Below are 14,643 nucleotides of genomic sequence, written 5' to 3' on the forward strand. Positions count from 1 at the left end.
CTCTAGTAGATTCTCGTTATAGGAGGGTGGTTATAAGAACTGGTGGAATGTTCTTTCTTGAACCCAACCTGGTTTCCTGCTTGGTTAGAGGAAGAGACAGGAGGAGAAACCAGTATCCCTTCCCTTAGTTAATTGTAGCTAGTGCTGACTCACATCATTAGTATCCTGAATGTATCCCTTTGAATTCTGGGGGAATGTATCCCCTTGAATTGGCCCATGTAGCTGATTAATGGAAAAAGAAAAGAAAATCTGAGGAATAGACCCAAAGCTTATTTGGATTTCCCACTAAAGAGATATACTAGAATCTAGAATCATACCCCTTAGGCAAATTCAAGTTTCCTATAAAGGAGGAAAACATATAAGCATATGCAAAACTATATATAGAGATAGATAGATAGAAAGATAAATATCTATACCTATGATAATTAAGTCTTTGAAGCCCACTGGAACCTAGGCAGAATTAGCCTCATGAGGAGATCAGCCTGAGCCAACCTCTGCTCTACTGGCTTCACATTGGGGAATCCTGGTACTATCTCATTGGGAGCCTTCCTCCTCCTAAAATCACCAGTTACCTATTACAGGTACCTATTGCTACTCTTCCTAATATAACCCCCTCATTTCTTTCCCTGTTTGCTCTGCCTAGAAATGATCTTGAATTTTTGCCCTGATTTTGGATAATCTTTGATTTCTTCACCTCAAAGTGCTTCTCTTCCATTTGAGTTTCATTTTGTTTGATGAAACATTGGGGATTGTACCTTTGGAGTATCAGATCTATGTATCTGACTCTGGCCTGAAAAGTGATGTCTTGAACTTGGACTGGTGTGTTTTGCCCCTTTGGAATGATGGTCCTTAAAACTGAGTTACACAGGGTTACACAGCTAGGTGGTGCAGTGAATAAAGCACCAGCCCTGGATTCAGGAGGACCTGAGTTCAAATCTTGCCTCAGACACTTGACACTTACTAGCTGTATGACCGTGGGCAAGTCACTTAACCCTCATTGTCCCGCAAAAATCAAATCAAAACAAAACAAAACAAAAAAACTGAGTTACACAGGCAACACCCAATCTATTTTGTGGAACAGGGCAGGACAAAAAGCAAATAATATACTCATTTCATTTATTACTGCTTGGGTATTCTCCTAGGGAAGGGAAGTCAGTAAATAAAAAGTAGACAGAGAGAAAAATAACAGGATTACCAGTCTCTCTTAAATGTTTCATACTTAATATCATGTGAACTATATTGTTTCTACAGGTTTTTCAAAATTGTTGAAAATTTGCCAAGAGGGAACAGCCAAGCAAATTATGGTATATGAATGTAATACTGTTGCACCACAAGAGATGAGAAATGGACAATTTCAGAAGAAACTGGGAAGATCTCCAAGAAATAATGCCGAACAAAGAGAACAATTTATATTAAAACATTATACAGGGGCAGCTAGGTGGCGCAGTGGATAGAGCATTGGCCCTGGAGTCAGGAGTACCTGAATTCAAATCTGGCCTCAGACATTTAACACTTACTAGCTGTGTGAGCCTGGGCAAGTCACTTAACCCCAATTGCCTCACTAAAAAAAAAAAAAAATATATATATATATATATATATATATATATATACATATATATATTATACAGATAAATGACTTTGAAAGACTTTAGAACACTGATGAATTCAATGATAAATCATGAGCCCTGAGGACTGAAGATAAAATATACTATCCACATCCTACTAGAGAAGTGGACTTAAGAATGCAAAATCACACACACACACACACACACACACATTTAGACATGACTAATGTGGGAATTTTTTTTTCTGTATTGTATATTTTTTGAGGGTTTGCTTCTTTTTTTTTCTAACATTTAAAAAAATTGTTCAATGGGGGAAGGACAGTCATGGGCAGAGATAATAAATGCTTGCAAAATAAATTCATTTTCTTTAAAAAAAAGTAAAGTTTTCTTAGAGGACTATAATTGTATCACTTCTTTTAATTTTAACAACTTGTCTGAAAGCTGAGCTAAGTATTATGTTATACTGGGAACAGTCAGGCAATAGTGTCACTAAAGTCTGGCTGCATCTTCCACCTATGTCAAATACCAGATGTGTGACCTGGAACAAATAACTTACTTCTCTTAGCCTCAGTTTTCTCATCTATGAAATATGTGATTCCATATAACCTCTAAGACTCCTTCCAGTTCTACCACTGTTGACTGTGACGAAATCAGCTTTTAAAGTATAGTAATGGAAAAGGTAAGAAGATCTAGGTGAATTTTGTATGCCTTGGGAAAGTCAAAGAATCCTAGAACATTACAGCTGGAAGGAACATTAGAAATAATTTAGTCAAGCCTCTTCATTTGATACTTTTTACTGTTTGAACTTCAGCTTACTAATCTATAAAATAGGAATGATACCAATACCTAATCATCATGACTCACAGGGTTGTAAAGAGTATTAAATAAGATAGTATATATAAATGACTTTAAATATATGAATATACATCTAGCCAGTATTATTATTTTTAATATGTTGATTATGAGGCTCTGTCAGGCTAAGATATTTGGTTACTTAAAACTTCTATACTTTTTGAATGTCTGTACTAAGCTATATATTTTCCTTTTTTTTTGCAGGGCTATGGGGGTTAAGTGACTTGCCCAGGGTCGTCACACAGCTAGTAAGTGTCAAGTATCTGAGGCCGGATTTAAACTCAGGTACTCCTGAATCCAGGGCCGGTGCTTTATCCACTGTGCCACCTAGCTGCCCCCTAAGCTATATATTTTAAAGGAAACAAACTCTAGTAGAATTAGTTACTAATATTAATTTTGTTTTGACACTTTGCCTTTCCTTTAAAAGGTGAATTATACTCAAATATATTTTCTTTAGTCCTCAATTGTGGAGCCCCATCCACAGTGAGTGTTGAATGACTAGCTATTTATATTCAAGTATTTTACCCTGAACACGAATGCTAATGAAAATTACTATATGAAATGTGTAAGGGGCTAAAATTCTAGCTAGTCTGTCTAAAATATCTAATAAGTGGTCGCCAATAAATTATAAGCTTTGGCAAGAGTTAGACTTTTAAGCATTTATTAAGGAGAATAAGAATTTGGTGAAGAGAGAGAGAAAGGCCTAGATTCATCTATCTATCAAAGCGAGAGCGCATCTTTAGCTCCGTTCTCCATCAGAGTCCTCACGAAAAAGAGAAAAAGAGCGAGAGAGCTAGCCTCACCCGCTCTTCCTCCCACCAGCAAGCATCACTTCCTGATGCCAAAGAAAAGCTACATGTCTTGCCCTCAGGTGCCTTCTCCTCAGAGTGGAGCTTTCCTACAGTAAGTCTCCAGCAGGTGGCGTCATTCCTATTTGAAATCAAGAACCAACATTTTCTGGAGTAGGGACAAGTTAGCAGTCTTTCTAATAAGATAAGGAATGAAGCAATAATGTCCATTACTACTCTTACTATTCAATACGGAATTAGAAATGCTTATAACAATAAGACAAGAAAAAGAAATTAAAGGAAAAAGCATAGACAGAGAGGAAACAAAACTATCACTTTCTGCAGGTGATATGATGGTTTACACAGAGTATCCAAGAGTCAACTAAAAAATAATCACAGCAATTAGCAACTTTAGCAAAGCTGCAGGATATAAAATAAACCCACACAAATTATCTTCATTTATGTATATTGCCAACAAAACATAACAGGAAGAGATAGAGAAATTCCATTTAAAATAACTACAGATAGTATAAAATACCTGCTATCCTAGTTGGCAAGACAAATACAGAAATTTTATGAACACAATTACAAAACAATCTTTATACAAATAAAGGCAGATCTAAATAATTGGAGAAATATTAATTGCTCATGGGTAGGCTAAGCCAATATAATAAAAATGGCAAAACTAAATTAATTTTCTTATTCAGTGCCATACCCATCAAATTACCAAAAGACTACTTTAGAAAAAATAATAAAATTCATCTGGAGGAACAAAAAGTCAAAAATATCAAGGGAATCAATGAAAAAATGTGGAGGAAGGAGGTCTAGCAGCACCTGATCTCAAGCTACAATAAAATCACAATCGTCAAAATAATTTGGTACTGGGAAAGAAAGAGCAGTTTATCATTGGAAGAGATTGAGTATTAGGCACACAACAGACAGAAGCAAATGAGCATAGTAACCTAGTATTTTATAAACTCCCAAAACCCAGTTACTCGGGCAAGACCTTATTATTTCACAAAAACTATTGGGAAAACTAGAAAATGGTCAGGCAGAAACTGGGTGTAGACCAGTATCTCTTTTTTTTTTTTTGCGGGGCAACTGGGGTTAAGTGACTTGCCCAGGGTCACACAGCTAGTAAGTGTTAAGTGTCTGAGGCCGGATTTGAACTCAGGTACTCCTGAATCCAGGGCAGGTGCTCTATCCACTGTGCCATCTAGCTGCCCCTGTAGACCAGTATCTCACTGTATACCAAGATAAGTTCTAAATGGATACATGATGTAGACATAGAGGATGACAAAATACACAAATTAAAGGATAATGAAATTAATTACCTGTGGGGCTCTATGCATAGGGAAGAGTTTGTGATACAATGAAAGGTAGAAAGATTCACAGGCGGTAAAATGGGTAATTTTAATTTTACAAAATAAAAAAGTTTCTGTACAAACAAAACCAATGCAGTGAAAATTAAAAGGGAAAAAGGAAATTGGGGGGAAAAGTCTTTGCAGCAAGTTTCTCTAATAAAGGTCTCATTTTTAAGATATAAAAGATATATTTGACTAAGTCAAATTTATAAGATTAAGAGCCATTGTTTAGGGGCAGCTAGGTGGTGCAGTGGATAGAGCATTGGCCCTGGAGTCAGGAGTACCTGAATTCAAATCCGGCCTCAGACACTTGACACTTACTAGCTGTGTGACCCTGAGCAAGTCACTTAACCCCAATTGCCTCACAAAAAAAAAAAAAAAGAGCCATTGTTTAATTGATAGAAGGTAAAGCATAAGAATGGCAATTTTTTGTAGAAGAAATCCAAGCTATCAAGAGCAAATTTTTTAAATGCTTTAAATCACAAATAGAGAATTGCAAACTAAAACAACTCTTAGGTACCACCTCACACCCATGATATTGGTTAAGTTGATTAAAAAAAAAAAAGAAGGGAAATGACAAATGTTAGAAGAGCTGTGGTAAAAAACACTTTTTAATGCACTGTTGATGGAATTGTGAAATGGTCCAATCGTTCAGGGGGGCAATTTGGAACTACGGCCAAAAAACTATTAAACTGTGAATACTCTCTGGCTCAGTGACATCATTGCTGGATTAATATCCCAGTAGATCCAAAAAAAAAAAAAGGAAAAGGATTAATTTGTACAAAAACATTTATACCAGCTCTTTTTGTGCTGGCAAAGAATTGGAAACTGAGGAAATGCCCACTAGATGGAGGATGGCTACACATGAGTAAGATGGAAAACTATTGTGCTGTAAGAATTAAGGGGATGGCTTCAGAAAGACCTGAGTAGAATTGTATGAACTGATGCAGAGTGAAGTGAGGAGAAGCAATAAAGCAGCTTGTACAATAATGATAATACTGTAAGGACAATGAACTCCAAAAAACTTAAAAACTCTGATCAACACAATGACTAACTGCATCTCCAAAGGACTCATGATGAAACATGCAGAGAAGTGTGTATATATATATATATATGTGTGTGTGTGTGTGTGTGTGTGTGTGTGTGTGTGTGTGTGTGTGTGTGTATAAAGATTGAAGCATATTTTCTTTTCCTTCCTTCTTCCTTGAACATGGCTAACATGGGAATTGTTGTGCATAACTATAGATATTTGTAATGGGCTTTGCTTTTCTTGCCTTCTCAATGAGTGGAGAAGGGGAGTGGGAGAGAATTTGGAACTGAAAAAACAATACAAATTAAAAAAAGAAAATGACTATAATTACAATTCTTTAAAACATGTTAGAAATTTATTTTCCAAACCTCTATATATCTTCACCCACCATCCTGCAGATAGATTGTGCCTCCTCTGAAAACTTCTCTGAGTACACTTCTTGGTCTTCCTTTACTCTGCGATCTACCTCCTCACGTTTGACTTTCTCTTTGCGTTTCCTGAATGGTGATTGTCCTTGAATCATTTCATAAATTAGGCAACCAAGTCCCCACCAATCAGGACTAAATGTATAGTTTTCATTATTGATAACTTCTGGAGCTACAAAATAGAGACAGAAAAAATATTTTAATTAAAATAACATATAATTTAGGATTATCATATAACAAATTCAAAATATTTCAATATTTTAAAGGATTCTTGTTTTCTTTTATGTGGATATTCCCTCTACCAAAGCAAGAGCAATGACTTTACAATTTGGTAGACGGTCTTGGAGAGTTCCAGTGGATCACAAATTCATCACTGTGTAGTTAACCTGGATAATGACCCTCTCCAGACTTAATTCAACTTGTCTTTACATGGCTTCAATACAATCTTTCCAGACGGGTAGGATAAACATATCAAAGCTTCCCATTCATTAGAATACCCCAAGCACCAAAAGTTATACCTTTATGCCACAATGAAACATTACAGGATGTTATTTGAAGAATTTAAAATAAAATAACAGAAATTTACATTTTTAATATTCAAAGAACACAAAACCAATCTGGAAGGACCCCATTAAACACCTGATCCTAGGATGTTCCCAGGCAAAATGTAGGATTACGTATGTGCCTCTCCTTCTCTGGTTGTGACTCTTCATAGGTCTCATTTTCCCAGACCTAGCACAATGCTGGGTATCCAAGTGCTTTATAAATGCTTGGTGAATGACTGTCAGCTTGCTCACAGCCATCTACTCCTGTCAAAACTATTGAGAACCAGCAGAAGCAACAGAACACAAACTGTACTCTCCTGGTGACAGTGGGACATCTGGCCCTCATTCATTGGCTGGCTTGGGTATTTCCTTAAAATGGAGGTTCTGGAAGGCAGCAGCTAGCCAAAGGAAGAGGATGAAAGGTGGAGGACACTTGCAGGTTGAGAGATCTCTGGTTGGGAAGTGTTCAAAGAAGGACAATGAGGCTGTAGAAGTGTCTTGAGCTGGGGCAGCTAGGTGGCCCAGTAGATAAAGCACTGGCCCTGGATTCAGGAGGACCTGAATTCAAATCCAGCCTCAGACACTTGACACTTAACTAGCTGTGTGACCTTGGGCAAGTCACTTAACCCCAATTGCCTCACCAAAAAACCCCCAAAAAGCAAATGAAAAAGAAGTGTCTTGAGCCCATGTCATATAATAATCCACTGAATGGACTAGGCATGCTTAGCCAGGAGAAGAGAAGACCTGGGGGGATATGACAGCTGACTTCATGTCACATAGAAGGATTAGACTTGGTCTCTTTGGTCCCAGGGAAAGAATCAAGAGCAATGGGTAGAGTATGAATAGTGCCTGATTTAGACTAGAGTTCAGGAACTGCTTCCTAACAATGAGAAGTGTTCAAAAGTGAACTGCACTGCCTTGATGGGTGGTGATTCCTTCTCTGAGGTTTTCAGACAGGGTCTGGATGACCACTCGTCAGCAAGGTATAATGGGGATTCCTATCATATAGGGACTAGACAACTACTGAGGTCCCTTCCCATGGTCAGATTTGGTAATTCTGTCTTTTGAAATTCTTCTGAAACTATGAATAAATTTAACATTTAACAGGTCTCTGTGCAAAGCAACACATTAAGTGCTGTGGATACAATAGAAAATTTGGCTTAGCCCTTGCTTTCAGGGAGCTCACATTCACATACTGGGGGACTACATCTTTAGGATGCTTTGGCTGTCTGTATGACACCTTGGTGTTTGGGGTACAGTGTCAAAGCAGATAATAATTCATCTTCTTTACCATGATTTACACTGACAAAACGACATCCATTTCTTTCTTTCTTTCTTTCTTTTTTTTTTTTTGGCGTTGGGTAATGGGGGTTAAGTGACTTGCCCAGGGTCACACAGCTAGTAAGTGTCAAGTGTCTGAGGTCGGATTTGAACTCAGGCCCTCCTGACTCCAGGGCCGGTGCCTTATCCACTACGCCACCTAGCCGCCCTGTCATCCATTTCTGAAGTAAACCACTGGACAGGGCCAAAGACTCTGGTGGGTCTAGAACACCAGGGGCTGCAGCTGAAGTGGTCCCTGCCTGCTGGTGGCAGTTGATCAGTGGGTGATTTTGGTGGTTCTGAGGACAGCGGGCCACTTCTTCACAGGGTTTGCTTACCTCAATGATGGCTCCTTCAGTGAGGGCAAGAAGCACAGTTGGTGGCGTAGGTGGTGCTATTCTCAGGGCTCTTAGATTCAGGACTCTGAGGCTATCTCCATCACAGTATGAGGAGAAGCGACGGTCAAGGTGGTATCAGTGGTTTGACTAACCCTGCACATGTTGTTTACTGTCTCTCCTCCTACTTTGACAATCAATCAATTAACAAGCATCTACTATGTGGTAGGCCCAAAGAAACAGTCTCTGTTCACACAGACTGCATGTGAAAGCAAGTTAAAGAATTATACACATCTCACATACCCATGTAGCCAACCGTTCCAACTCTTCCTCGGATTGTTTCTCCTTCTGGGATCTGCATAGCTAGCCCAAGATCTGAAATCCGGATATGTCCTATTTAGGTTAAAAAAACCAGCAATATGTAAAAGCAAATTAATCCAAAATGTCAACACAGAAAATAATAATTGTAAATCAAAGCTTTGACTTTAAAATGTTGAAATTGACTTGCATTCTGAAACATTTACATTTGAAATCATATTACATATCTTGACATTTACCAAATATATCATCAATTTAGTTTCATCACCAACAAGAAATGAAATTATGCCTGACTATTAATCCATCATGCCCAAGGTATACAAACATTTCAATAAACTGAAACACAATGTTTACTTATTCACTTACAGAATATAAATAGGTTACATGGAAATTTTTTTTTAAAGTGCTCAGCTTATTGGCAATATGGCTAATAAATTAACCCCTTTGGTAAATAAGTACAGATGGCTTACATACAATACAGAAATATGAAAGCAATTATTATAGAAGATTCTTTTTTGAAGGATGAATAAAAATGAAACCTGGAATGGTGTTTTTTAAATTTATTGATATTATATCTGGCTAGGGCTATATCAGTGGCTAAGTAAGCTGAAGCTGCAGTTAAGACATGATATCTTTTATTATTGCCAATTTCTAATTGGAAATAAGTTCCTGTATTTTGAAACTCTTGTCAAATGTTCTTAATTCCTTCTGTTGATTTCCTAATTGATAGTTTAGTGTATTAGAGAACAGATTCTCCACTCTTAGGTAAACCTTTCTATACCCCCTAGCCAATATGAAAGAAAATAAATTCTAGAATTTACCATGCATCTGCACATACAGAATAAGAAAGTTAACTCTTCAACAAAGAAAATGAAGTGATCTGCCCAAGGTTCCCTGTGTACTTCAGCAGAGGCAGGATCTTAAGTGACCAAAGGAAGAGATGGAATGCTTATCAAGTGTGCAGATGATACAGAGCTTGGAAGCAGAGGTAAAAGACCATGATAGAGTCGAGAACCAAAAATATCTACACAGGCTTCAACATTGGGCTGGATCTAAGAAGATGCCATCACAATTTCAAAAGTCTTACACCTGGGCTAAAATGACTTTCACAAATGCAAAGTAGGGGAGATATGGCCTGACAGATTAGCCCTAGAACAATCAGGGGTTTTAATGGATAGCCAGTTCAGTGAGCCAACAGTCTGATATGGAAGCCAAGAAAGCTGAGAACTCTTGTTGCATTAAGAGAAGTCTAATTTCCAGGAACTAGAAGGTGACAATCCTACTGTACTTTGTCCTGGTCAGATATCTGACATATGAGCATTGTATCACAGGATCATATCAGTCTAGGGCTGGAAGGGATCTTAGAGGCAGGCTACCTATCTAGCCCAACCTCCCTATTTCACAGATGAGAAAATTGAGGGCCAGAGAGCATCTTATCCAAGTGTCCAAGTGTCTTGGTCCAAGATAACAAAGATAGTAAGTATCAAAGTGAAGATTTTAAGATAGGTCCTCTGACTCCTGAGTCAGTGCTTTTGTCTAGTTCTGTGTGGCATGTTTTAGGAAGGACATTCCCATAGGCCTCCACTGCACTTTGGTTGCATGGATGATTCTGGAGTACTCTCCACTCAGGCCGAGCTTATCCACCCAACATATAGGAGGGCCCACATTCTGTCGAAGTACTTCCCCTAAGAGCTGTCAGTGCTGGGTAATGAGCCATACCCTAGGAACAAAGGCTCAGGCCAACATGGGGGCAGAAGCAGGGGTGGGAAAGAGCCTTAGCAACCACATCTCTGCTGCCCAGGCAAGCAAGGATGCTGGAGGGAAGGGTGGCAGACAGGGGAGGGGGACAGGATAAAACACACTGAGGCTTGAGAGCAACACAACTATCTAGCAACACTTAATATTTCTTTCTTTCTCCACTTGTTCTTTTAATTATTTCCCTTTTCTTCCCTTTTTGTCCTGAAGTGGGATTGGGAGGGTGTATGATTTGGTTTTGAATCACCACTGAAAGGATTTTGGCAGACCTAATTTTCTAACTAGAAGTTGCATCTAAGGTTTCTCTTTACCCACAACTTTTTTTTTTTTACTATAAGCAAACATTTTCATATACAAACAACAAAAGAAAAAGAAGTCTGTATACAAAACCATGAATCTCTATTATGTATAGATTGGTTTTTTTTTCCAAAAAGTATATACTAAATTTGAGATGGTACTAACACTGCCCTGCTTGTATATCTCTTTCTGATCTCTTCTGTGTTTCTTTTAATTTTTTTCTTTCTTCATCTGTGTCATTAATCCCCATTCCTCCCATAATACTATTAATCTAAATAACATAATCTAAAAAATAAAAGTTCTTCCTTGCTACAAGGACAATCAAACAAAACAAATTCACACATTGGTGGTATCTGAAAACATATGTCTCATTCTACACCTCTAGTTCATCATCTCTCTAAAGCATACTTCATCATCACTGAGCTGGAGTAGTGACTGGTCACTGAAGTGACCACATCCATTGTTTTTTAATTGTCTAAAAGGCAATCAGGATCCTGTTAATAAATGTTAATGTTTATAAGTTAAAGGCATGCGATCACTTACCACGATCATCCAGGAGAATGTTTTCAGGCTTCAAATCTCTATAAAGCAAAGAGATAACAAAAACAAAAGCAAAATCTCTAGTTGTAAAACAATAATCATATTTTGCTTCAAAGACTCTAAGATTAAAAAGTACAAAAGAAAAAAGATGACCCACTTACAACTACTTAATATTGTTAGAATATTCTTATTTTCACAATCTAAACTGAACAAAACAAGGATGTATTTGGATGATACTGTAAAAGGAGAAAAAAGTGATTTTCTTTTTTAGCCCAAGGAAACGGATACATTACTCAAAAGGATTTCATCTGATTTGAAATGTTAAATTAATGACTTCAAATTTGGTGTCTCATAGTTGATAAATCAGGCCAATATTTTCCTGTCAGACATAATTAAATAGTTCTCAATGACATTTCTGAACCACAAATAGAAACTTATTTGAAGTGAGTGCCATTGAATTGATCAATCAACATGTATTTATTAAGTTCCTGCTATATACCATACATTGTGCTAAGGATAGAAAAACAAAAATTAAAGTCCCTTCCCTAAAGGAGTTTATATGATATAAGATGCAAACATGGTTGAAGTCATATTTTTGCCACGATCTAGCTATTTGACTGTGAAAATCCTCAGTTTCTTCACCTGTAAGACAGAGTTAATACTAGCATTAATTTCACAGAGTTGTTGTGAGGCTCAAATGAGAAGATGCTGGTAAACCTCTTTGTAGGCCTTAAAGTGTTGGGTGGGTTTTTGTTTTTTTGGGGTTTTTTTGCAGGGCAATTGGGGTTAAGTGACTTGCCCAGGGTCACAACAGCTAGTAAGTGTTAAGTGTCTGAGGCTGGATTTGAACTCAGGTACTCCTGAATCCAGGGCCGGTGCTCTATCCACTGTGCCACCTAGCTGCCCCCTAAAGTGTTAGATAAATACTAGGTATGACCTGACACCTATCAGATTGGCTAAAATGACAAAAAAGGAAAATAATAAATGTTGGAGAAGCTGTGGGAAAATTGGAACACTAATCCATTGTTGGTGGAGCTGTGAACTGATCCAACCATTCTGGAGAGCAATTTGGAATTATGCCCAAAGGGCTATAAAGCTGTGCATACCCTTTGACCTAGCAATACCACTTCTGGGTCTTTTTCCCAAAGAAATCATGGAAAGGGGAAAGGGACCCACATGTACAAAAATATTTATAGCTGCTCTTTACGTGGTGGCAAGGAATTGGAAGTTGAGGGGGTGCCCATCAATTGGGGAATGGCTGGACAAATTGTGGTATATGAATACAATGGAATACTATTGTGCTGTAAGAAATGATGAGCAGGAGGAGTTCAGGGAAACCTGGAGGGTCTTGCGTGAGCTGATGATGAGTGAGATGAGCAGAACCAGAAGAACATTGTACACAGTAACATCAACATTGAGTGTTGATCTACTGTGATGGACTATATTCTTCTCACCAATGCAATGGTACAGAAGAGTTCCAGGGAACTTGTGATGGAAGAGGATCTCCAAATCCAAGAAGGAAAAAAAAAAAGAACTGCGGAGTATAGATGCTGAATGAACCATACTATTTCTTTTGTTTTTGATGCTGTTGTTTTTTTCTATTTTGAGGTTTTTCATCATTGCTCTGATTTTTTCTCTTATAACATGACTAATGCAGAAATATGTTTAATGTTATTATGTGTATATATATATAACCTATATCAGATTACCTGCTGTCTAGGGGAGGGGGGAGAGAGGGGAGGGAGGGAGAAAAATCTGAAATTGTAAAGCTTGTATAAACAAAAGTTGAGAACTATCTTTACATGTAACGGAAAAAAATACTTTATTAATTAAAAAAAATACTAGGTATGATTATTATTGTAGCTGTTGTTATGGAGACGGCCTGTATGTAAAAGTATATACAAAACATACAAATACAAGGTCATTTTTGTGGAGAGGCAGGTAAGGACTGCCCAGTTATTGGAGGAAGAATTTAAATTGAGCTTTGAAGAAAACAGGATTTTCAGAGAAGATGAACTGGGAGTGCATCTCAGACATGGGAGTTAGCTTATGTAAAGGCCCTAGAAGGTCAGTGTGGCAGAACCAAAGTGTGAGTTAAGGGGACAGTGAATGTCATCAGTCTGCAAAGGCAAGCCGGCTCCAGGTTGTGAGGGCCTTTCATTACCAAACAGAGGAGTTTGTTTATCTGATCCTAAAAATAAGAGTATCAAACTGCTGTATGTTGAGCAGGAAAGCGATGTGGTCAAATCTGTGCTGCAAGAAAATCATTTTTGCAGGTGTGTAAAAGATGGATTGGTGACAGTCAATCAATAAACATTTATTAAGAGTCTATACTTCATGTGAGCAGAAGCAGGAGAACATTGTACACAGTAATGAAAACATTGTGCAATGATCAACTGTGATAGACTTAACTCTTCTCAGCAATACAATGATCCAAGACAACTCCAAAGGACTCATGATGGAAAATGCTCTCTGCATCCAGAAAAAAGAACTGTGGATTCTGAATGCAGACTGAACCATATTGTTTCACTTTTTTTTTTTTAGGTTTTTCCCTTTTGTTCTGATTCTTCTTTCACAATATGTCTAATGCAGAAATACGTTTAGTGTGATTGTACATATATAACCTATATCAGATTGCTTTCTGTCTTGGGAAGGGGGAAGGGAAGGAGAAAAATTTGAAACTAAAAACCTTATAAAAACAAATGTTGAAAACTATCTTTACATGTAACTGGAAAATAATAAAATACTTTTATTATTTTTTTTTAAAAGTCTATACTTGGGGGTGGCTAGGTGGCACAGTGGATAAAGCACCAGCCCTGGATTCAGGAGTACCTGAGTTCAAATCTGGCCTCAGACACTTGACACTTACTAGCTGTGTGACCCTGGGCAAGTCACTTAACCCCCATTGCCCCACCAAAAAAAAAAAAAGTCTATACTTCATGAGAGGCACTGTGCTTTTAAGTGATGGGGATACAAAAGGAAACAAAAGAGAATTCTTGCCCTCAAGGAACTTACGATCTAATGGGAAAGAAAACTTGCAAATAAATATATACAAATCAAGTTATATACAGAATAAGAAGCAATTAAAAGAGGGAAGAATTAAGAGGGGTTGACAAAAGGTTCTTGTAGAAGACAGGATTTTAGCTGGAGTTTAAAGGAACCCAATAGGCAGGATACGGGGGGGGGGGGGGGGGAGGGGAGAGGGAGAGCATATCAGGCATGGGAGACAGCCAGAATAGTGCAGAGATACTTGAGATATAGTGTCTTGTTTGTGTAACAGCAAGGAGGCCAGTGTCACTGGATCAAAGAGTATATGGTGGTGAGGAAGGTTGAAAGAGACTGAAAAAGTGGGAAGGGGCTTGGTTTTAAAAGACTGAATGTTAAACAAAGGATTTCCTATTTGATTCTGGAGGCATTATGGAGATAGTGGAGTTTATTGAGGGGTGGAAAGGTGCGTGTGTGCGTGTGCATGTGTGCATGTGCGTGTGCGTGTGGGTGATGTCTACTGA

At 37.9% G+C, this 14,643-nt stretch overlaps 1 protein-coding gene across 3 annotated transcripts in view; it reads right to left on the reverse strand.

Annotated features, from left to right (window-relative positions):
* The window catches only part of GRK4 (G protein-coupled receptor kinase 4), a 136,138-nt gene that overhangs the window by 15,747 nt on the left and 105,748 nt on the right, over positions 1 to 14,643 (reverse strand). For all 3 annotated transcript variants that reach the window (XM_043972583.1, XM_043972584.1, XM_043972585.1), the window contains 3 exons: positions 11,138 to 11,175; positions 8,528 to 8,617; positions 5,988 to 6,196 (listed from right to left, as the gene is read on the reverse strand). In XM_043972583.1, the coding sequence (XP_043828518.1) occupies positions 5,988 to 6,196; positions 8,528 to 8,617; positions 11,138 to 11,175 (337 nt within the window). The remainder of the gene's footprint in view (positions 1 to 5,987; positions 6,197 to 8,527; positions 8,618 to 11,137; positions 11,176 to 14,643) is intronic.

This window comes from Dromiciops gliroides, chromosome 6 (assembly GCF_019393635.1).
Source record: "Dromiciops gliroides isolate mDroGli1 chromosome 6, mDroGli1.pri, whole genome shotgun sequence".
NCBI lineage: Eukaryota > Metazoa > Chordata > Mammalia > Microbiotheria > Microbiotheriidae > Dromiciops > Dromiciops gliroides.